General features: G+C 51.6%; 1 protein-coding gene across 2 annotated transcripts in view; it reads left to right on the top strand.

The window, feature by feature from the left end:
• Positions 1-17,994: 17,994 nt before the first annotated feature.
• Positions 17,995-26,894, top strand: part of LOC140457024 (atypical kinase COQ8A, mitochondrial-like) — a 35,119-nt gene continuing 26,219 nt past the window's right edge. Inside the window, exons 1-3 of one of the 2 annotated variants that reach the window (XM_072550931.1) lie at positions 18,002-18,304; positions 21,547-21,749; positions 23,316-23,659. In XM_072550931.1, the coding sequence (XP_072407032.1) occupies positions 18,010-18,304; positions 21,547-21,749; positions 23,316-23,659 (842 nt within the window). In that variant the 5' untranslated portion in view covers positions 18,002-18,009. Of the gene's footprint in view, positions 18,305-21,546; positions 21,750-23,315; positions 23,660-26,894 lie in introns of both variants that reach the window. The other variant, XM_072550930.1, reaches the window with a different exon arrangement.

Below are 26,894 nucleotides of genomic sequence, written 5' to 3' on the forward strand. Positions count from 1 at the left end.
CACACACACACAAAAACACTGGCACATACACACAGAAATACAGGCACACACACACAAAAACACAGGCACAAGCACAAGGAAACACAGGCACAAGCATACAGAAACACAGGCACACACACAAAAATACTATCACATGCACACAGAAACACAGACACACAGAGACAAAAACACAGGCACAAACTCACAGAAACACAGGAAGTCACACACAAAAACACAGGGACAAGCAGACAGAAACACAGGCACACCCACACAGAAACACAGGCACACCCACACAGAAACACAGGCTAACACACACAAAAACACAGGGACAAGCAGACAGAAACACAAGCACGCACACACAAAAACACTGGCACCTGCACACAGAAAAACAGGCACCCACACACTAAAACACTGGCACCTGCACACAGAAACACAAACACACACACACAGAAACACAGGCACACACACACACAAACACAGGCACAACCACACAGAAACACAGGCACACACACACACACAAACAGCCACATGCACATCAAAACACAGGCATATGCACACAAAAACACAGACACATGCACACAGAAACACAGGCGCACACACACAAAAACACAGGCGCATAAACACAGAATCACACCACAAGCACACAGAAACACAGGCACACATACAAAAACGCAGGCACATAAACACAGAATCACACCACAAGCACACAGAAACACAGGCACACACACAAAAACGCAGGCACAAGCATACAGAAACACAAGCACATGCACACAGAAACATAAGCACACGCACACACACAAAAACACAGGCACACAAACACAGAAACACAGGCCCCAATACAAAAAAGGCACATTCACACAAAAACACAGGCACTAGCACACACACACACAAAAACACAGGCACTAGCACACAGAAACACAGGCACACACACAAAAACGCAGGCACAAGCATACAGAAACACAAGGACATGCACACAGAAACATAAGCACACGCACACACACAAAAACACAGGCACACAAACACAGAAACACAGGCCCCAATACAAAAACAGGCACATTCACACAAAAACACAGGCACTAGCACACAGAAACACAGGCACACACACACACAAAAACACTGGCACATGCACACAGAAACACAGGCACACACACAGAATCACAGGCACATGCACACAGGAACACAGGCACATGCACACAGAAACACAGGCACAAACACACAAAACACAGGCACATGCACACAGGAACACAGGCACATGCACACAGAAACACAGGCACATGCACACAGAAACACAGACACACACAGAAGCACATGCACATGCACACAAAAACACTGGCACATGCACACAGAAACACAGGCACAAACACACAAAAACACAGGCACAAGCACACAGAATACATAGGCACAAGCACACAGAAACACAGGCACACACAGAGAAACACAGGCACACACACACATAAATACAGGCACGAGCACACAGAAACACAGGCACACACAATAGAACACTGGCACATGCACACAAGAACACAGGCCCACACACAAAATAACAGACACATGCATACAGAAACACAGGCACAAGCACATGCACACAGAAACACAAGCACATGCACACAAACACAGGCATTTGCACACAGAAATACAGGCACACACAAAAGCACAGACACAAGCACACAGAAACACAGGCACACTCCAAAACACTGGCACATGCACACAGAAACACAGGCACGTGCACACACACACACACACACACACACACACGCACAAGCACAAAGAAACTCAAGCACACACATGCAAAAACACTGGCACATGCACACAGAAACACAGGCACACACACACACACAAAAACACAGGGTCATCCACACAGAAACGCAGCACACACATGCAGAAACACAGGCACATGCACATAACAACATAGGCACATGCACACAGGAACACAGGCACATTCACACAAAAATACAGGCACATGCACACAAAACACAGGCACATGCACACAGGAACACAGGCACACACAGAAACACAGGCACATGCACACAAAAACACAGGGTCATCCACACAGAAATACAGGCACATTCACACAAAAATACAGGCACATGCACACAAAACACAGGCACATGCACACAGGAACACAGGCACACACAGAAACACAGGCACATGCACACAAAAACACTGGGACATGCACACAGAAACACAGGCACAAACACACAAAAACACAGACACAAGCACACAGAATGCACAGGCACAAGCACACAGAAACACAGGCACACACACAGAAACACAGGCACACACACACAAAAATACAGGCACGAGCACACAGAAACATAGGCACACACACTATAACACTGGCACATTCACACAAGAACACAGGCACATGCACACAAAACACAGGCACATGCACACAGGAACACAGGCACACACAGAAACACAGGCACATGCACACAAAAACACAGGGTCATCCACACAGAAATACAGGCACATTCACACAAAAATACAGGCACATGCACACAAAACACAGGCACATGCACACAGGAACACAGGCACACACAGAAACACAGGCACATGCACACAAAAACACTGGGACATGCACACAGAAACACAGGCACAAACACACAAAAACACAGACACAAGCACACAGAATGCACAGGCACAAGCACACAGAAACACAGGCACACACACAGAAACACAGGCACACACACACAAAAATACAGGCACGAGCACACAGAAACATAGGCACACACACTATAACACTGGCACATTCACACAAGAACACAGGCCCAGACACAAAATAACTGGCACATGCACAAAGAAACACAGGCACAAGCACATGCACACAGAAACACAGGCACACACACACACAAAAGCACAGGCACAAGCACACACAAACACAGGCACACACCAAAACACTGTCACATGCACACAGAAACACAGGCGCGTGCACACACACACACACAAACACAGGCACAAGCACAAAGAAACACAAGCACACACATGCAAAAACACTGTCACATGCACAGAGAAACACAGGCACACACACAAACAAACACAAGCACATGGACACAAAAACACAGGCATTTGCACACAGAAACACAGGCACACAGAGAAACACAGGCACATGAACACAAAAACACAGGGACATGCACACAAAAACACAGGGACATGCACACAAAAACACAGGCACACACTCACACAAAAACACTGGCACATGCACACAGAAACACAGGCACATGCAAACAAAAATACTGGCACATGCACACAGAAACACAGGCGCACACACACAAACACAGGCACCTGCACCCAGAAACACAGACAAACAAACAGAAACACAGGCACATACACACAGAAACACAGGCACACATACAGAAACACAGTCACACACACGCAGAAATACAGGCACGAGCACACAGAAACACAGACACACACACTATAACACTGGCACATGCACTCAAGAACACAGGCCCACACACAAAATAACAGGCACATGCACACAGAAACAGAGGCACACACACACAAACACAGGCACATGCACACAGAAACACAGACACACACACAGAAACACAGGCACATGCACACACAAATGAAGGCACAAGCACACGGAAACACAAGCACGTGCACACAAAAACACAGGCACAAACACAGAAACACAGACACATGCACACAAAAACACAGGCACATGCACACAGAAACACAGGCACATGCACACAGAAACACAGGCACATACACAGAAACACAGGCACACACACTATAACAGTGGCACATGCACACAGAAACACAGGCACAAGCGCACAGAAACACAGGCACATGCACACACAAACATAGGCACAAGCACACAGAAACACAGGCACAAGCACACAGAAACACAGGCACACATACAAAAACACAGGCACATGCACACAGAAACACAGGCACACACACAGAAACACAGGAAGACACACACACAGAAATACAGGCACACACACTATAACACTGGCACATGCACACACAAACACAAGCACAAGCACACGGAAACACTGGCACATGCACACAGAAACACAGGCACACACTCTCACGAAAACACTGGCACATGCACACAGAAACACAGGCACACACACACAAACACAGGCACATGCACACAGAAACACAGGCACATGCACATACAAATGCAGGCACAAGCACACAGAAACACAAGCATGTACACACAAAAACACAGGCACAAACACAGAAACACAGACACATGCACACAAAAACACGGGCACACACACAAACACAGGCACATACACACAAAAACACAGGCACATGCACACAGAAACACAGGCACACACACAGAAACACAGGCATAAACAGACAAAAACACAGGCACAAGCACACAGAATACACAGGCACAAGCACACAGAAACACAGGCACATGCACACAAAAGCACAGACACATGCACACAAAATAACAGACACAAGCACACAGAAACACAGGCACACACCAAAACACAGGCACAAGCACACAGAATACACAGGCACAAGCACACAAACACAGGCACATGCACACAAAAGCACAGACACATGCACACAAAATAACAGACACAAGCACACAGAAACACAGGCACACACCAAAACACTGCCACATGCACACACAAACACAGGCACAAGCACACGGAAACACAGGCACATGCACACAGAAACATAGGCAGACACACAAAAACACTGGCACATGCACAAAGAAACACAAGCACACACACACAAAAACACAGGCACATGCACACACAAACACAGGCACAAGCACACGGAAACACAAGCACATGCACACAGAAACACAGGCACAAACACCGAAACACAGGCACATGCATACAGAAACACAGGCACTCACAAAAACACAGGCACATGCACACAGAAACACAGGCACATGCACACAGAAACACAGGGACAGACACAGAAACACAAGCACAAACACACAAAAACACAGGCACAAGCATGCAGAATACACAGGCACAAGCACACAGAAACACAGGCACACACACACAGAAACAAAGGCACACACACGCAGAAATACAGGCCCGGGCACACAGAAGCATAGGCACACACACAATAACACTGGCACATGCACACAAGAACACAGGCCCACGCACAAAATAACAGGCACATGCACACAGAAACACAGGCACAAGCACATGCACACAGAAACACAGGCACACACCAAAACACTGGCAGATGCACACAGAAACACAGGCACGCACACACACAAACAAACACAGGCACAAGCACAATGAAACACAAGCACACACATGCAAAAACACTCACATGCACACAGAAACACAGGCACACACACAAAACACTGGCACATGCACACAGAAACACAGTCACACACACAAACACAAGCACATGCACACAAACACAGGCATTTGCACACAGAAACACAGACACACACACAGAAACACAGGCAAATGCACACAATAACACATGGACATGCACACAGAAACACAGGCATAAACACACAAAAACACAGGCACAAGCATGCAGAATACACAGGCACAAGCGCACAGACACACAGGCACACACACAGAAACACAGGCACACACACGCAGAAATACAGGCACGAGCACACAGAAACACAGGCACACACCAAAACACTGGCACATGCACACAGAAACACAGGCACACGCACACAAAAACACTGGCACATGCACACAGAAACACAGTCACACACACTAACACAAGCACATGCACACAGAAACACAGGCACAAACACCGAAACACAGGCACATGCATACAGAAACACAGGCACTCACAAAAACACAGGCACATGCACACAGAAACACAGGTACACGCACACAAAAACACTGGCACATGCACACAGAAACACAGTCACACACACTAACACAAGCACATGCACACAGAAACACAGGCACAAACACCGAAACACAGGCACATGCATACAGAAACACAGGCACTCACAAACACACAGGCACATGCACACAGAAACACAGGCACATGCACACAGAAACACAGGCACACACACAAAAACACTGGCACATGTACAAAGAAACACAAGCACACACATACAAACACATGCACACAGAAACACAGGCACACACACAGAAACACAGGCATAAACAGACAAAAACACAGGCACAAGCATACAGAAACACAGGCACATGCACACAAAAGCACAGACACATGCACACAAAATCACAGACACAAGCACACAGAAACACAGGCACACACCAAAACACTGGCACAAGCACACAGAAACACAGGCGTGCACACTATAACACTGCCACATGCACACACAAACACAGGCACAAGCACATGGAAACACAGGCACATGCACACAGAAACACAGACACACAGACAAAAACACTGGCACATGCACACACAAACAAAGGCACAAGCACACGGAAACACAAGCACATGCATACAGAAACACAGGCACTCACAAAAACACAGGCACGTGCACACAGAAACACAGGCACGTGCACACAGAAACACAGGCACAGGCACAGAAACACAGGCATAAACACACAAAAACACAGGCACAAGCACACAGAATACACAGGCACACACAGAAACAAAGGCAGACACACGCAGAAATACAGGCACGAGCACACAGAAACATAGGCACACACACTATAACACTGGCACATGCACACAAGAACACAGGCCCACACACAAATTAACAGGCACATGCACACAGAAGCACAGGCACAAACACATGCACACAGAAACACAGGCACACACACACAAAAGCACAGACACAAGCACACGAAACACAGGAACACACCAAAACACTGGCACATGCACACAGAAACACAGGCACAAACACATGCACACAGAAACACAGGCACAAGCACAAGCACAAAGAAACACAAGCACACACATGCAAAAACACTGTCACATGCACACAGAAACACAGGCACACAAACACTGGCACATGCACACAGAAACACAGACACACACACTAACACAAGCACATGCACACAGAAACACAGGCACAAACACCGAAACACAGGCACATGCATACAGAAACACAGGCACTCACAAAAACACAGGCACATGCACACAGAAACACAGGCACATGCACACAAAAACACAGGCACAGCACACAGAATACACAGGCACACACACAGAAACAAAGGCAGACACACGCAGAAATACAGGCACGAGCACACAGAAATATAGGCACACACACTATAACACTGGCACATGCACACAAGAACACAGGCCCACACACAAATTAACAGGCACATGCACACAGAAGCACAGGCACAAACACATGCACACAGAAACACAGGCACACACACACAAAAGCACAGACACAAGCACACAGAAACACAGGCACACACCAAAACACTGGCACATGCACACAGAAACACAGGCACAAACACATGCACACAGAAACACAGGAACAAACACAAGCACAAAGAAACACAAGCACACACATGCAAAAACACTGTCACATGCACACAGAAACACAGGCACACAAACACTGGCACATGCACACAGAAACACAGACACACACACTAACACAAGCACATGCACACAGAAACACAGGCACAAACACCGAAACACAGGCACATGCATACAGAAACACAGGCACTCACAAAAACACAGGCACATGCACACAGAAACACAGGCACATGCACACAGAAACACAGGCACAGACACAGAAACACAGGCACAAACACACAAAAACACAGGCACAAGCATGCAGAATACACAGCCACAAGCACACAGAAACACAGGCACACACACACAGAAACAAAGGCACACACACGCAGAAATACAGGCCCGGGCACACAGAAGCATAGGCACACACACAATAACACTGGCACATGCACACAAGAACACAGGCCCACACACAAAGTAACAGGCACATGTACACAGAAACACAGGCACAAGCACATGCACACAGAAACACAGGCACACACACACAAAAGCACAGACACAAGCACACAGAAACACAGGCACACACCAAAACACTGTCAGATGTGCACAGAAACACAGGCGCACGTGCACACACACAAACACAGGCACAAACACAAAGAAACACAAGCACACAATGCAAAAACACTGTCACATGCACATAGAAACATGGGCTCACACACACACACAAAAACACTGGCACATGCACACAAACAAACACAGTCACACACACAAACAAACACAAGCACATGCACACAGAAACACAGGCACTCACAAAAACACAGGCACATGCACACAGAAACACAGGCACACACACAGAAACACAGGCATAAACAGACAAAAACACAGGCACAAGCACACAGAATATGCAGGCACAAGCACACAGAAACACAGGCACATGCACACAAAAGCACAGACACATGCACACAAAATCACAGACACAAGCACACAGAAACACAGGCACACACCAAAACACTGGCACATGCACACAGAAACACAGGCGCACACACTATAACACTGCCACATGCACACACAAACACAGGCACAAGCACACGGAAACACAGGCACATGCACACAGAAACATAGGCAGACACACAAAAACACTGGCACATGCACACAGAAACACAGACACACACACAAAAACACAGGCACATGACACACAGAAACATAGGCAGACACACAAAAACACTGGCACATGCACACCGGAACACAGACACACACACAAAAACACAGGCACATGCACACACAAACACAGGCACAAACACACGGAAACACACGCACATGCACACAGAAACACAGGCACAAACACACAAACACTGGCACATGCACACAGAAACACAGGCACATACTCACACAAAAACACTGGCACATGCACTCAGAAACACAGTCACACACACTAACACAAGCACATGCACACAGAAACACAGGCACAAACACCGAAACACAGGCACATGCATACAGAAACACAGGCACTCACAAAAACACAGGCACATGCACACAGAAACACAGGCACTTGCACACAGAAACACAGGCACAGACACAGAAACACAGGCACAAACACAGGCACAAGCATGCAGAATACACAGGCACAAGCACACAGAAACACAGGCACACACACACAGAAACAAAGGCACACACACGCAGAAATACAGGCCCGGGCACGCAGAAGCATAGGCACACACACAATAACACTGGCACATGCACACAAGAACACAGGCCCACGCACAAAATAACAGGCACATGCACACAGAAACACAGGCACATGCACAAATGCACAGACACATGCACAGAGAAATACAGGCACATGCACACAGAAACACAGGCATATGCACACTGAAACATAGGTCAACACACAGAAACACAGGCACATGCACACAAAAACACAGGCACATGCTCACAGAAACACAGGCACATGCACACAGAAACATAGGCACACGCACACAGAAACACAGGCACACGCACACAGAAACAGACGCACATGCACACAAATGCACAGGCACATGCACCAGAAACACAGGCACATGCACACAGAAACACAGGCACATGCGCACAGAAACACAGGCACATGCACACAGAAACACAGGCACATGCACACAGAAACACAGACACACATGCAAATGCACAGGCACATGCACACAGAAACAGAGGCTCATGCACACAAATGCACAGGCGCATGCACACAAATGCACAGGCGCATGCACACAGAAACACAGGCGCATGCACACAGAAACACTGGCACATGCACACAGAAACACTGGCACATGCACACAGAAACACTGGCACATGCACACAGAAACACAGGCACACGCACAGAAACACAGGCACATGCACACAGAAACACAGGCACATGCACACAGAAACACAGGCACATGTACAAAGAAACACATGCACATGCACACAAAAAGACAGGCACACATGCAAATGCACAGGCACATGCACAGAGAAACACAGGCACATGCACACAGAAACACAGGCACATGCACACAGAAACACTGGCACATGCACACAGAAACACTGGCACATGCACACAGAAACACAGGCACACGCACAGAAACACAGGCACATGCACACAGAAACACAGGCACATACACAAATGCACAGACACATGCACAGAGAAATACAGGCACTTACACACTGAAACATAGGTCAACACACAGAAACGCAGGCACATGCACACAGAAACACTGGCACATGCACTCAGAAACACAGGGACACACACAGAAACACAGGCACATGCACACAGAAACAGGCACTTGCTCACTGAAACATAGGTCAACACACAGAAACACAGGCACATGCACACAAAAACACAGGCACATGCTCACAGAAACACAGGCACATGCACACAGAAACACAGGCACACGCACAGAGAAACACAGGCACACACACAGAAACACAGGCACATGCAGACAGAAACACAGGCACACAAACAGAAACACAGGCACATGCACTCAGAAACACAGGCACATGCACACAGAAACACAGGCACATGCACACAGAAACACAGGCACATGCACACACAAACAGAGGCACATGCACACAACGACACAGGCACATGCACACAGAGAAACAGGCACATGTACAAAGAAACACATGCACATGCACACAAAAAGACAGGCACACATGCAAATGCACAGGGACATGCACACAGAAACACAGGCACATGCACACAGAAACACAGGCACATGCTCACAGAAACACAGGCACATGCACACAGAAACACAGGCACATGCACACAGAAACACTGGCACATGCACACAGAAACACAGGCACATGCACACAGAAACACAGGCACATGCACACAGAAACACAGGCACATGCACACAGAAACACAGGCACACATGCAAATGCACAGGCACATGCACACAGAAACAGAGGCACATGCACACAAAAGCACAGGCACATGCACACAAATGCACAGGCACATGCACAGAGAAACACAGGCACATGCACAGAGAAACATAGGCACATGCACACAGAAACACAGACACACATGCAAATGCACAGGCACATGCACACAGAAACAGAGGCTCATGCACACAGAAACAGAGGCACATGCACACAAAAGCACAGGCACATGCACACAAATGCACAGGCACATGCACAGAGAAACAGAGGCACATGCACACAGAAACACAGGCACATGCACAGAGAAACACAGGCACATGCACAGAGAAACACAGACACATGCACACAGAAACAGAGGCACATGCACACAGAAACACAGACACACATGCAAATGCACAGGCACATGCACACAGAAACAGAGGCACATGTGCACACAAACATAGGCACATGCACACAAATGCACACAGAAACACAGGCACATGCACACAGAAACACAGACACTCACTAAAATACAGGCACATGCACACAGAAACACAGGCACATGCACACAGAAACACAGACACTCACTAAAATACATGCACATGCACACAGAAACACAGGCACATGCACACAGAAACACAGACACTCACTAAAATACAGGCACATGCACACAGAAACACAGGCACATGCACACAGAAACACAGGCACATGCACACAGAAACACAGGCACATGCACACAGAAACAGAGGCACATGCACACAGAAACAGAGGCACATGCACACAACGACACAGGCACATGCACACAGAGAAACAGGCACATGTACAAAGAAACACATGCACATGCTCACAAAAAGACAGGCACACATGCAAAAGCACAGGCACATGCACACAGAAACACAGGCACATGCACACAGAAACACAGGCACATGCACACAAATGCACAGGCACATGCACACAAATGCACAGGCACATGCACAGAGAAACACAGGCACATGCACAGAGAAACACAGGCACATGCACAGAGAAACACAGACACACATGCAAATGCACAGGCACATGCACACAGAAACAGAGGCACATGTGCACACAAACATAGGCACATGCACACAAATGCACACAGAAACACAGGCTCATGCACACAGAAACACAGACACTCACTAAAATACAGGCACATGCTCACAGAAACACAGGCACATGCACACAGAAACACAGGCACATACACACAGAAACACAGGCACATGCACACAGAAACACAGGCTCATGCACACAGAAACACAGACACTCACTAAAATACAGGCACATGCTCACAGAAACACAGGCACATGCACACAGAAACACAGGCACACATGCAAATGCACAGGCACATGCACACAGAAACAGAGGCACATGCACACAAAAACTCAGGCACATGCACACAAATGCACAGGCACATGCACAGAGAAACACAGGCACATGCACAGAGAAACACAGGCACATGCACAGAGAAACACAGACACACACTAAAATACAGGCACATGCACGCAGAAACACAGGCACATGCACACAGAAACACAGGCACATGCACACAGAAACACAGGCACATGCACACAGAAACACAGGCACATGCACACAGAAACACAGGGACATGCACACAGAAACACAGGCACATGCACACAGAAACACAGGGACATGCACACAGAAACACAGGGACATGCACACAAAAACACAGGGACATGCACACAAAAACACAGGGACATGCACATAGAAGCACAGACACACACACAGAAACACATGCACACAGAAACACAGGCACATGCACACAGAAACACAGGGACATGCACATAGAAGCACAGACACACACACAGAAACACATGCACACAGAAACACAAGCACACACACAGCAACACAGGCACATACACACACAAACAGAGGCACATGCACACAACGACACAGGCACATGCACACAGAGAAACAGGCACATGCACACAGAGAAACAGGCACATGTACAAAGAAACACAGGCACATGCACACAAAAAGACAGGCACACATGCAAATGCACAGGCACATGCACACAGAAACACAGGCACATGCACACAGAAACACAGGCACATGCACACAGAAACACAGGCACATGCACAAATGCACAGACACATGCACAGAGAAATACAGGCACATGCACACAGAAACACAGGCATATGCACACTGAAACATAGGTGAACACACAGAAACACAGGCACATGCACACAAAAACACAGGCACATGCTCACAGAAACACAGGCACATGCACAAATGCACAGACACATGCACAGAGAAATACAGGCACATGCACACAGAAACACAGGCATATGCACACTGAAACATAGGTCAACACACAGAAACACAGGCACATGCACACAAAAACACAGGCACATGCTCACAGAAACACAGACACATGCTCACAGAAACACAGGCACATGCACACAGAAACACAGGCACACGCACACAGAAACACAGGCACACGCACACAGAAACAGACGCACATGCACACAGAAACAGACGCACATGCACACAAATGCACAGGCACATGCACCAGAAACACAGGCACATGCATACAGAAACACAGGCACATGCACTCAGAAACACAGGCACATGCACACACACAGAAACACAGGCACACACACAGAAACACAGGCACATCCACACACAAACACAGGCACCTGCACACAGAAACACGGGCACAAGCACAGAGAAACACAGGCAAATGCACAAAAAACACAGGGACATGCACACAGAAACATAGGCACACACACAGAAACACAGGCACATGCACACAAAAACACAAGCACACACACAAATGCACAGGCACATACACAAGTGCACAGACACATGCACACAAAAACACAGGCACATGCACACAGAAACAGAGGCACTTGCACACAAAAACACAGGCACATGCATACAGAAACACAGGCACTCACAAAAACACTGGCACATGCACACAGAAACACAGGCACATGCACACAGAAACACAGACACACACACAGAAACACAGGCACATCCACACACAAACACAGGCACATGCACACAGAAACACAGGCACATGCACCCAGAAACACAGGCACTCACTAAAATACAGGCACATGCACACAGAAACACAGGCACATGCACACAGAAACACAGACACTCACTAAAATACAGGCACATGCACACAGAAACACAGTCACATGCTCACAGAAACACAGGCACATGCACACAGAAACACAGGCACATACACAAATGCACAGACACATGCACAGAGGAATACAGGCACATGCACACTGAAACATAGGTCAACACACAGAAACACAGGCACATGCACACAAAAACACAGGCACATGCTCACAGAAACACAGGCACATGCTCACAGAAACACAGGCACATGCTCACAGAAACACAGGCACACACACACAAAAACACAGGCTCATGCACACAAATGCACAGGCACATGCACAAGAAACACAGGCACACACACAGAAACACAGGCACATGCACACAGAAACACAGGCACATGCACACAGAAACACAGGCACATGCACACACACAGAAACACAGGCACACACACAGAAACACAGGCACATCCACACACAAACACAGGCACCTGCGCACAGAAACACAGGCACAAGCACAGAGAAACACAGGCAAATGCACAAAAAACACAGGGACATGCACATAGAAACATAGGCACACACACAGAAACACAGGCACATGCACACAAAAACACAAGCACACACACAAATGCACAGGCACATACACAAGTGCAAAGACACATGCACACAAAAACACTGGCACATGCACACAGAAACACAGGCACATGCACACAGAAACACAGGCACATACACAGAAACACAGGCACATCCACACACAAACACAGGGACAAGCATACAGAAACACAGGCACATGGACACAGAAACACAGGCACACACACAGAGAAACACAGGCACACACACACAGAAACACAGGCACACACACACAGAAACACACACACAGAAACTCTGACACACACACACGCACACACAGGTAACCTGACACACATACACACACGTACACAAAACCACAGGCACATACATACAAAAACACACATGTTTGGGTGAAGACTTGTAAGAGGATTGCTCTTGGCAGCTAATGTAAGGGATTTTACTGGGAGCTCACAGGGAATAAGCTTGGACTGGCTCTCAGGGACACAGGCCAATGAAGAGGATTGAGAAGAAATCAGCAGACACAACAGAGAGGATTGACTGGAGAGATCCTGGTGAGACTGAAACACACAGATTCTCTTCAGTGAAATACAACACCTTGCAATTCGAAACTGGTCCCATCACCACAGCATTTGTGAAACCAGGATTCAGCCAACAAAGTGTTCAGAAATACAGTCACCCTGCAAAGGTCTTCCCCTGCAGCAGGATCATACACACAGCAATGTGATCACAAAGGTGGCCCGGGGGCTCAGTGGGTAAGAACAGCTGCCTCACTGTGTCAGGGACCTGGGTTCGATCTCCACCCTCAGGTGACTGTCTGGGTGGAGTTTGCACATTCTCCCCGTGTCTGTGTGGGTTTCTTCTGGGTGCTCTGGTTTCCTCCCACAATCCAAGGATGTGCAGGTTAGGGTGGATTGGCCGTGCTAAATTGTCCCATTGTGTCCAGGGATGTGCAGGTTAGGGTGGATTGGCCGTGCTAAATTGTCCCATAGTGCCCAGAGATGTGCAGGTTAGGGTGGATTGGCCGTGCTAAATTGCCCCATAGTGTCCAGGGATGTGCAGGTTAGGGTGGATTGGCAGTGCTAAATTGTCCCATAGTGCCCAGGGATGTGCAGGTTAGGGTGGATTGGCCGTGCTAAATTGTCCCATAGTGCCCAGGGATGTGCTGATTAGGGTGGATTGGCCGTGCTAAATTGTCCCATAGTGCCCAGAGATGTGCAGGTTAGGGTGGATTGGCCGTGCTAAATTGCCCCATAGTGTCCAGGGATGTGCAGGTTAGGGTGGATTGGCAGTGCTAAATTGTCCCATAGTGCCCAGGGATGTGCAGGTTAGGGTGGATTGGCCGTGCTAAATTGTCCCATAGTGCCCAGGGATGTGCTGATTAGGGTGGATTGGCCGTGTTAAATTTGTCCCATCGTGTCCAGGATGTGCAGGTTAGGATGGATTGATTAGAACCCACAGTGTGGAAACGCGCCCTTCGGCACAAGTCCACACCAACCCTCCAAAGAGTCACCCACCCAGACCCTTTCCCCCGACCCTATTACTCTATATTTACCCCTGCCGAATGCACCTCACCTGCACGTCCCTGGTATATTGGTGCAACCTTGGTGAGGCTGGCACTGACTGTGTCGGTGTACGTGTATGTGTGCACGTGTGTGTCTGTGTGTACGTGCGTGTAGATACATGTGTGTGCGTGATATCACGAGCCTATCCTGCTCCCATTGTCCCAGAGGGATCAGTCAGTCGGTTGGAAAATCTGATCTTTTTATATCCGGATAATTACAACTGTCAGCTGGGATCCGATCATCTGAGTGAAGGCCTTTGAGATTATGAGCCCTGTATAAATCTGACCTCCTGGCTGTCACTGAGTGCAGTCGGGAGACCGATTTTAAATCTGTCTTTGCAATTTGTAAATGTACCTAACTTCATTGTGTGGTGTCAGCAGAGTCTCGACATTAGAAATTGCTTCACCGCACTGGGGACACTTGCTGGACTCTGCATTTATTAGCCCGCCAGTATTGTCCTTGAGAAGGTGTGACTGAGATGCCTGAAATGATGCATTCCCTGTGTTTGGTCTCCTCCATTTCGTCAGAATATCCACATTCAGGCAGTTTCTTCATAAGTGGTAAATCATCTCTGCTGGAAATAATTACTGTGACTCTGACAGTGCAGCACCCCCTCAGTACTGACCCTCTGACAGTGCGGCCCTCCCTCAGTACTGACCCTCTGACAGTGCGGCACTCCCTCAGTACTGACCCTCCGACAGTGCAGCACTCCCTCAGCACTGACCCTCTGACAGTGCGGCACTCCCTCAGTACTGACCCTCTGACAGTGCGGCACTCCCTCAGTACTGACCCTCTGACAGTGCGGCACTCCCTCAGTACTGACCCTCTGACAGTGCAGCACTCCCTCAGTACTGACCCTCGGACAGTGCAGCACTCCCTCAGTACTGACCCTCCGACAGTGCGGCACTCCCTCAGTACTGACCCTCCGACAGTGCAGCACTCCCTCAGTACTGACCCTCCCACAGTGCGGCGCTCCCTCAGTACTGACCCTCCGACAGTGCGGCACTCCCTCAGTACTGACCCTCCGACAGTGCGGCACTTCCTCAGGACTGACCCTCCCACAGTGCGGCGTTCCCTCAGTACTGACCCTCCGACAGTGCGGCGCTCCCTCAGTACTGACCCTCCGACAGTGTAGCACACCCTCAGTACTGACCCTCTGACAGTGCAGCACCCCCTCAGTACTGACCCTCTGACAGTGCAGCACCCCCTCAGTACTGACCCTCCGACGGTGCAGCACTCCCTCAGTACTCACCCTCCGACAGTGCAGCACTCCCTCAGTACTGACCCTCCGACAGTGCGGCACTCCCTCAGCACTGACCCTCCGACAGTGCGGCGCTCCCTCAGTACTGACCCTCTGACAGTGCGCACTCCCTCAGTACTGACCCTCCGACAGTGCGGCGCTCCCTCAGTACTGACCCTCTGACAGTGCAGCACTCCCACGGTACTGACCCTCTGACAGTGCAGGACCCCCTCAGTACTGACCCTCTGACAGTGCAGCACTCCCACGGTACTGACCCTCTGACAGTGCAGGACCCCCTCAGTACTGACCCTCCGACAGTGCGGCGCTCCCTCAGTACTGACCCTCTGACAGTGCGGCACTCCCACGGTACTGACCCTCTGACAGTGCAGGACCCCCTCAGTACTGACCCTCCGACAGTGCGGCACTCCCTCAGTACTGACCCTCTGCCAGTGCGGCACTCCCTCAGTACTGACCCTCTGACAGTGCGGCACTCCCTCAGTCCAGACTCTCTGACAGTGCAGAATTCCCTCACTACCCACCCGAGTACAGAATTCTCCCTGGCATCCTGAGGCTAACAGTGATCCCTCAGACAACGTACCCTGGGGCAGAGAGAGGGAGCGAGAGGGAAAGCTTATGTGGGCCCTTAGATGCAGGGTCTGTGGGATCTTTGTAATCGCCTGTTCTCCTCCCCCCCCCCCCCGGCTCAGGAATGGCCAGACGTGTGTGCAGAAGGAAGTGCTGCGATTAGGCGCTACACCAATGCAAGTAGCCCTCAAGCGCTGGATTGGATTGTTCAAACTGGGGAAGGTGGAGCGGAGGCTTCTGCATGAGGCTTCGGTGCCCAGTTCACCACGTTTTGTATTTTAAAACGTGCCTCTCTCTCTCTCTCTCTCTCTATCTCTCCCCCCACCCCACAAGGAGATGTGCTGACTGGGTTGGTCAGGGTAGCTTTGTGGATCATGCTGTGCTGTCAGGGAGGTGCCAGGGGGCTGGACTGGGACGTGCTGGACGGCGCATCGCCAGGGTATTGCCTGCTGTAGACAGACAGAGAGAGAGAGAGAGGGTAGATGTGAACAATGCAGAGCTGGGAGCCAGCTCGTCCCGGAGCCCCGCTGCAGCAGGTAGGAGCTGTCTCTCTCTCACCGATCACTCTGTATCCCCCTCCCAGCGCTGCAAGTCGGCAGGATGGAGCTCGGCTTCACGTCGGGAGGGTGGGAGAACCGCTCTGTGTTTGTCCCCCTCTGTCTTCGGTCAGGGAGTAGATCGTGTGTGTGTGTGTGTGGAAAAGCCTGTGTTCCTGTCTCGTTGTTTGTTTGTGTGTGAGAGGGAGAGCGTTTGGGTCTCTGTGTGTGTGCGTGTTTTTCTGTGTTTGTGTCTACAGTGTGTGTATGTGTGTGTGGTGGGGTGTTTCATCTCTGTCTACTGTGTGTGGGTGACTGTATTGTCTGGGTCTCTGTATTTAGTGTTTGTGTCTCTCGGTGCCTGCATCTGAGTGTCTCTATACTGTGTGTGTCTCCCCCGTGTCTCGGTGTCTGTATTTATGTATCTCTATACTGTGTGTGTCTCTGCGTCTGTATTTATGTGTCTCTATACTGTGTGTCTCCCTGTGTCTCTGTGTCTGTATTTATGTATCTCTATACTGTGTGTGTCTCTGCGTCTGTATTTATGTGTCTCTTTACTGTGTGTGTCTCCCTGTGTCTCTGTGTCTGTATTTATGTATCTCTATAATGTGTGTGTCTCTGCGTCTGTATTTATGTGTCTCTATACTGTGTGTGTCTCCCTGTGTCTCTGTGTCTGTATTTATGTGTCTCTATACTGTGTGTCTCCCTGTGTCTCTGTGTCTGTATTTATGTATCTCTATACTGTGTGTGTCTCTGTGTCTGTATTTATGTGTCTCTTTACTGTGTGTGTCTCCCTGTGTCTCTATTGTGTGTCTCTCTGTGTCTGTGTCTCTGAGTCCATTCCTGTGTCGATGTCTGTCTTTGTGGATGGGTGGGTTGTTGTGTATTCAGGTGTAGATCAGGGTTGGAGAATGTTTTGTGACCCTGATGAGCTGTCCCTCCCTCTGTCACTAAGTGATCCGACTGCTTGGAAGACACTGGGTACCAGACGTTCCCGTCAATTAAAGAGAGTGAAGACTGAAACCATTGTTTCCAATGTCTGCTCTGAGCTCGGGTCGTGAGGCACATTGCTCTCCATGGTAACTGGCAAAGTCTGGGATAAACTGCCATCATTGTTGGTGTCATCTCGGACATGGAACCGCGTTTCTGAACACACGATGCACTGTTTCCAATGCTGTAACGTCACCCGTTTCAGCACCTCTCAGCTCTTCAACTGCTGAAGGTCTCACCCATGCACTCCATGCCCCAAGACTTAATTAGCTGAACATGGGTTGGCACGGTGGCTCAGTGGTTAGCACCAGGGACCCGGGTTCGATTCCACATTCTCCCCCCGTGTCTGCGTGGGGTTTCCTCTGGGTGCTCCAGTTTCCTCCCACTGTCCAACGATGTGCAGGTTAGGGTGAATTGGCCGTGCTAAATTGTCCCATAGTGCCCAGGGATGTGCAGGTTAGGGTGGATTGGCCATGCTAAATTGTCCCATAGTGCCCAGGGATGTACAGGTTAGGGTGGATTGGCCGTGCTAAATTGTCCCATAGTGCCCAGGGATGTGCAGGTTAGGGTGGATTGGCCGTGCTAAATTGTCCCATAGTGCCCAGGGATGTACAGGTTAGGGTGGATTGGCCATAGAACTAAGTGCATCATTGAGGGAGAATGGGTCTGGGTGGGCTACTCTTCGGAGGGTTACTGTGGACCAGTTGGGCAAAAGGGACTGTAGGGAATCTAATCTAATCATATTCTAACCTTTATGAACTGAATATCATCAAAACCCTTGCTACCTCTGTCCCACACACCTTGATAGTAAATAATGCGAGATTGGCTCTGGATTCAACCAGGGGCGTTATTCACTCTTCACCTCCACCCCCCAACCTCTCCATCCTCACCCGGCACCAACCACAACTACTCAGTTTGGAGGGTCAGTGCTGAGGGAGTGCCGCACTGTCAGAGGGTCAGTACTGAGGGAGTGCCTCACTGTCGGAGGGTCAGTACTGAGGGAACGCCACACTGTCGGAGGTTCAGTACTGAGGGAGTGCCGCACTGTCAGAGGGTCAGTACTGAGGGAGTGCCTCACTGTCGGAGGGTCAGTGCTGAGGGAGTGCTGCACTGTCGGAGGGTCAGTACTGAGGGAGTGCCTCACTGTCGGAGGGTCAGTGCTGAGGGAGTGCTGCACTGTCGGAGGGTCAGTACTGAGGGAGAGCCACACTGTCGGAGGGTCAGTACTGAGGGAGTGCCTCACTGTCGGAGGGTCAGTGCTGAGGGAGTGCCGCACTGTCAGAGGGTCAGTACTGAGGGAGTGCCTCACTGTCGGAGGGTCAGTGCTGAGGGAGTGCCGCACTGTCAGAGGGTCAGTACTGAGGGAGTGCTGCACTGTCGGAGGGTCAGTACTGAGGGAGTGCAGCACTGTCAGAGGGTCAGTACTGAGGGAGTGCCTCACTGTCGGAGGGTCAGTGCTGAGGGAGTGCCGCACTGTCGGAGGGTCAGTACTGAGGGAGAGCCACACTGTCGGAGGGTCAGTACTGAGGGAGCGCCGCACTGTCGGAGGGTCAGTGCTGAGTGAGTGCTGCATCAGAGGGTCAGTACTGAGGGAGTGCCGCACTGTCAGAGGGTCAGAACTGAGGGAATGCTGCACTGTTGGAGGGTCAGTACTGAGGGAGTGCTGCACTGTCGGAGGGTCAGTACTGAGGGAGTGCTGCACTGTTGGAGGGTCAGTACTGAGGGAGTGCTGCACTGTCGGAGGGTCAGTACTGAGGGAGTGCTGCACTGTCAGAGGGTCAGTATTGAGGGAGCGCCGCACTGTCGGAGGGTCAGTGGTGAGGGAGTGCCACACTGTCGGAGGGTCAGTGCTGAGGGAGTGCCGCACTGTCGGAGGGTCAGTACTGAGGGAGTGCCACACTGTCGGAGGGTCAGTGCTGAGGGAGTGCCGCACTGTCGGAGGGTCAGTACTGAGGGAGTGCCACACTGTCGGAGGGTCAGTGCTGAGGGAGTGCCACGCAGTGAAAATGTTCATAGATTGATACAACCAGGCCAAGTTACTGTAATTGTGCATGTAACTATTGGTTCAGGTGTACTACCATGTCTCCTATTTGGAGAAAGAGGGCGAGAGTCCGAGCTGGGCAATGGCCAAGTGCTCTCCCAGCATGCACAGCAGTAGTGAAACACCCCTAATAAAACTACAGGAGGGCTTTCAGCCACTCTGGGAGTGCTGGGATACCCTGCCTGATCGAAAGTTCACTTGTCCTCCACAGGGCGAGATCAACGAGTGTGTGACACGGAGGGTGGAATGGCGGGGAGATGTTCTGACAGTCGTCTGCCAATCGTGTTTCCCTCAGATATGGCTGTAATGGCGGCCGCGCTGAGTCGGGGGCTCAGAGGGGTGAGGAGCCAGACCCTGAGGTGTGGGCTCGCCCATACGCGGAGACCCTCTGTCACCCTGGGCGTGTCAGTACAGGTGAGACAGAGAGAGAGGCACGCTGATGGTTTGTCCGGCTGGGTTTGTGAGGTCCCCCACCACCGGGGTGGCCCAGTTGGGTCAGTGGGCTTACCCCTGTATGGCCGCTTGGCAGATTTGGGAGGGGAATGGCACCTTTTTGCTGGGTCATTGGCATTGATTTATAAGGTCGGTCCAAGGGGCATGGGTCCAGTCTTCCTAACTCGCTGCAGACCCGAGGCGGGGGGTAGGTAAATGGGTGAGAGTGTGAAGTAGCCGGGTTTGCGTAGGGTCTCAGGAGGGGAGGTTTTAGGACGCACTGGTGTTGGGTTTGGGGGTCAGGGGAATTGGAGTGGGGCAGGTAGAGTTGTCGGATGTTGGGATGGGACAGTAGGGAATCGGGGTGGGGTCGGTAAAGACTGTCAGGGTGGAGGGGTTTGGGATGGGGGGATTCTGGGATATCGGGATGAGGGGTTTAGGGTTGAGGAGTTGGGGGCATGTTTAGGGTTTGGGATGGGGGAGTGTGGGATATTGAGGTGAGAGGGGATTCAGGGTTGAGATGGGGTGTGTGTGGGATATCGGGGTGAGGGGGGATTCAGGGTTAGGGATGGGGAGTGTGTGGGATATCGGGGTGAGGAGTGGATGCAGGGTTTGGGGTGGGGAGTGTGTGGGATATCAGGGTGAGGGGGGGTTTAGGTTTTGGGATGGGGGTGTGTGTGGGATATCGGAGTGAGTGGGGATTCAGGATTTGGGATGAGGGAGTGCGGGATATCGGGGTGGGGGGGATACAGGGTTTGGGATGGGGGTGTGTGTGGGATATCGGAGTGAGGGGGGTATACAGGGTTTGGGATGGGGGTGTGTGTGGGATATCGGAGTGATGGGGGTGTGTGTGGGATATCGGAGTGAGGGGGGGATACAGGGTTTGGGATGGGGGTGTGTGTGGGATATCGGGGTGAGGGGGGATTCAGGGTTTGGGATGGGGGTGTGTGTGGGATATCGGAGTGAGGGGGGATTCAGGGTTTGGGATGGGGGTGTGTGTGGGATATCGGGGTGAGGGGGGGATACAGGGTTTGGGATGGGGGTGTGTGTGGGATATCGGAGTGAGGGGGGATTCAGGGTTTGGGATGAGGGAGTGTGTGGGATATCGGAGTGAGGGGGGGATACAGGGTTTGGGATGAGGGAGTGTGGGATATCGGGGTGAGGGGGTTTCAGGGTTTGGGATGAGGGAGTGTGGGATATCAGGGTGAGGGGAGATTCAGGGTTTGGGATGAGGGAGTGTGGGATATCGGGGTGAGGGGAGATTCGGAGTTTGGGGTGGGGGAGTGTGTGGGATATTGGGGTGAGGGGGAATTTAGGGTTTGGGATGGGGGAGTGTGTGGGATATCGGGGTGAGGGGGGATTTAGGGTTTGGGATGAGGGAGTGTGGGATATCGGGGTGGGGGGGATTCAGGGTTTGGGGTGGGGGAGTGTGGGATATCGGGGTGGGGGGGATTCAGGGTTTGGGGTGGGGGAGTGTGAGGGACATTGGTGTGGTTCCTGGGGTGTCAGGGTACCTCCAATAATCCGCCCTGGTTCTCTCTGGTACAGGATCCCTCCCGGTACTGGGGGTGGGAGATTAGGAGCTGGTACAGCACGATGCCATGCCAACCTTGCACACAGCCCAGATGGACTGAGGACCTCCCTCCTGCTGTGGGCAGCCTGGCCTCTGCCCGATGCCCACCCTCTAGTTGGCAGGGACCAGCTGCTGGGCTCACACCCGTCCATCGCGGTGCCAGACCCAGCCCTGGCAGGATTGGCACGGAGAGATTGGTCCGGGAAAACTCCACCGCTGTGCGCAGCCTGACAACTGAGGACCTCCAGAAGGCCCGGGCCACCAAACCGGGCAATCAGCAACAAACACCACGGCAGAAGGTAACTGAGTCCCATACACTGTAAGGCTCTCTCTACTCGAATCAGCTCAAAGGAAAGCTCTCTCTATATTGTCTCCCATCACTCTATCCCAGCACGGGGTTAGATACAGAGTAAAGCTCCCTCCACACAGCACGGTGGCACAGTGGTTAGCACTGCTGCCTCACAGCGCCAGAGACCCGGGTTCAATTCCCACCTCAGGCAACTCTCTGTGTGGAGTTTGCACATTCTCCCCGTGTCTGCGTGGGTTTCCTCCGGGTGCTCCGGTTTCCTCCCACAGTCCAAAAAAGGGGAAGGTTAGGGTGGGTTGGCCGTGCTAAATTGTCCCATAGTGTCCAGGGATGTGCAGGTTAGGGTGGGTTGGCCGTGCTAAATTGTCCCATAGTGTCCAGGGATGTGCAGGTTAGGGTGGATTGGCCGTGCTACATTGTCCCATAGTGTCCAGGGATGTGTAGGTTAGGGTGGATTGGCCACGCTAAATTGTCCCATAGTGTCCAGGGATGTGTAGGTTAGGGGGGAATGGCCGTGCTAAATTGTCCCATAGTGTCCAGGGGTGTGCAGGTTAGGGTGGATTGGCCGTGCTAAATTGTCCCATAGTGTCCAGGGATGTGTGGGTTAGGGTGGATTGGCCGTGCTAAATTGTCCCATAGTGTTCAGGGATGTGCAGGTTAGGGTGGATTGGCCGTGCTAAATTGTCCCATAGTGCCCTGGGATGTGCAGGTTAGGGTGGATTGGCCATGCTAAATTGTCCCATAGTGCCCAGGGATGTGCAGGTTAGGGTGGATTGGCCGTGCTAAATTATCCCATAGTGCCCAGGGATGTGCAGGTTAGGGTGGATTGGCCATGCTAAATTGTCCCATAGTGTTCAGGGATGTGCAGGTTAGGGTGGATTGGCCGTGCTAAATTGTCCCATAGTGTCCAGGGATGTGTGGGTTAGGGTGGATTGGCCGTGCTAAATTGTCCCATAGTGTTCAGGGATGTGCAGGTTAGGGTGGATTGGCCGTGCGAAATTGTCCCATAGTGTCCAGGGATGTGCAGGTTAGGGTGGATTGGCCGTGCTAAATTGTCCCATAGTGTCCAGGGATGTGCAGGTTAGGGTGGATTGGCCGTGCTACATTGTCCCATAGTGTCCAGGGATGTGCAGGTTAGGGTGGATTGGCCGTGCTACATTGTCCCATAGTGTCCAGGGATGTGTGGGTTAGGGTGGATTGGCCGTGCTAAATTGTCCCATAGTGTCCAGGGATGTGCAGGTTAGGGTGGGTTGGCCGTGCTAAATTGTCCCATAGTGTCCAGGGGTGTGCAGGTTAGGGTGGATTGGCCGTGCTAAATTGTCCCATAGTGTCCAGGGATGTGTGGGTTAGGGTGGATTGGCCGTGCTAAATTGTCCCATAGTGTTCAGGGATGTGCAGGTTAGGGTGGATTGGCCGTGCTAAATTGTCCCATAGTGTTCAGGGATGTGCAGGTTAGGGTGGATTGGCCGTGCTAAATTGTCCCATAGTGTTCAGGGATGTGCAGGTTAGGGTGGATTGGCCGTGCTAAATTGTCCCATAGTGCCCAGGGATGTGCAGGTTAGGGTGGATTGGCCATGCTAAATTGTCCCATAGTGCCCAGGGATGTGCAGGTTAGGGTGGATTGGCCGTGCTAAATTATCCCATAGTGCCCAGGGATGTGCAGGTTAGGGTGGATTGGGCGTGCTAAATTGTCCCATAGTGCCCAGGGATGTGCAGGTTAGGGTGGATTGGCCATGCTAAATTGTCCCATAGTGCCCAGGGATGTGCAGGTTAGGGTGGATTGGCCATGCTAAATTATCCCATAGTGCCCAGGGATGTGCAGGTTAGGGTGGATTGGCCATGCTAAATTGTCCCATAGTGCCCAGGGATGTGCAGGTTAGGGTGGATTGGCCGTGCTAAATTATCCCATAGTGCCCAGGGATGTGCAGGTTAGGGTGGATTGGCCGTGCTAAATTGTCTCATAGTGTTAAGTGAATGGGTCTGGGTGGGTTACTCTTGAAGGATGGTGTGGACTTGTTGGGCCGAAGGGCGTGTTTCCACACTGTAAGTAATCTAATCTACACTGTCCCCCATCAAACACTCCCAGGACAGGGACAGCACAGGGTTAGATATAGAGTAAAGCTCTCTCTACACTGTTTAGGTGTGGGGGTAGGAGTTCTGGTTGTTGTGTGGGGTTTGAGTTTGTGGGAAGTGGGTGAGTGTGGTGGGGTGGGGCTGGGATTGGGGGAAGTGGGGGTAGTGTATGGGGTTGGGGCTGGGTTTGGGGGAGTGTGTGGGTTTGTGGGGGCGGGGCTGGGTTTGGGGGAGTGTGTGGGTTTGTGGGGACGGGGCGGGGTTTGGGGGAGTGTGTGGGTTTGTGGGGGCGGGGCGGGGTTTGGGGGAGTGTGTGGGTTTGTGGGGACGGGGCGGGGTTTGGGGGAGTGTGTGGGTTTGTGGGGGCGGGGCTGGGTTTGGGGGAGGGTGTGGGTTTGTGGGGGCGGGGCGGGGTTGGGGGAGTGTGTGGGTTGTGGGGGCGGGGCTGGGTTTGGGGGAGGGTGTGGGTTTGTGGGGGCGGGGCGGGGTTTGGGGGAGGGTGTGGGTTTGTGGGGGCGGGGCGGGGTTTGGGGGAGTGTGTGGGTTTGTGGGGGCGGGGCTGGGTTTGGGGAGGGTGTGGGTTTGTGGGGGCGGGGCGGGGTTTGGGGAGTGTGTGGGTTTGTGGGGGCGGGGCTGGGTTTGGGGGAGGGTGTGGGTTTGTGGGGGCGGGGCGGGGTTTGGGGGAGGGTGTGGGTTTGTGGGGGCGGGGCGGGGTTTGGGGGAGGGTGTGGGTTGTGGGGGCGGGGCGGGGTTTGGGGGAGTGTGTGGGTTTGTGGGGGCGGGGCGGGGTTTGGGGGAGTGTGTGGTTTGTGGGGGCGGGGCGGGGTTTGGGGGAGTGTGTGGGTTTGTGGGGGCGGGGCGGGGTTTGGGGGGAGGGTGTGGGGGGCGGGGCGGGGTTTGGGGGAGGGTGTGGGTGTGGATGGGGTGGGGCGGGGTTTGGGGGGACGGTGTGGGGGGGCGGGGCAGGGTTTCGGGAGAGTGTTTGTGTGGGCGGGGCGGGGTGGTGTTTGGGGGAGGGTGTGGGGGGCGGGGCGGGGTTTGGGGGAGGGTGTGGAGGGGGCGGGGTGGTGTTTGGGGGGAGGGTTTGTGGGAACGGGGTGGGGTGGGGTTGGGGGACTGTGTGGGTTTGTGTGGGTGGGGGTGGGGGTGGTGGTGGGGGTGGGGCTGGGTTTTG

This window comes from Chiloscyllium punctatum, chromosome 31 (genome assembly GCF_047496795.1).
Source record: "Chiloscyllium punctatum isolate Juve2018m chromosome 31, sChiPun1.3, whole genome shotgun sequence".
NCBI classification, from domain to species: domain Eukaryota; kingdom Metazoa; phylum Chordata; class Chondrichthyes; order Orectolobiformes; family Hemiscylliidae; genus Chiloscyllium; species Chiloscyllium punctatum.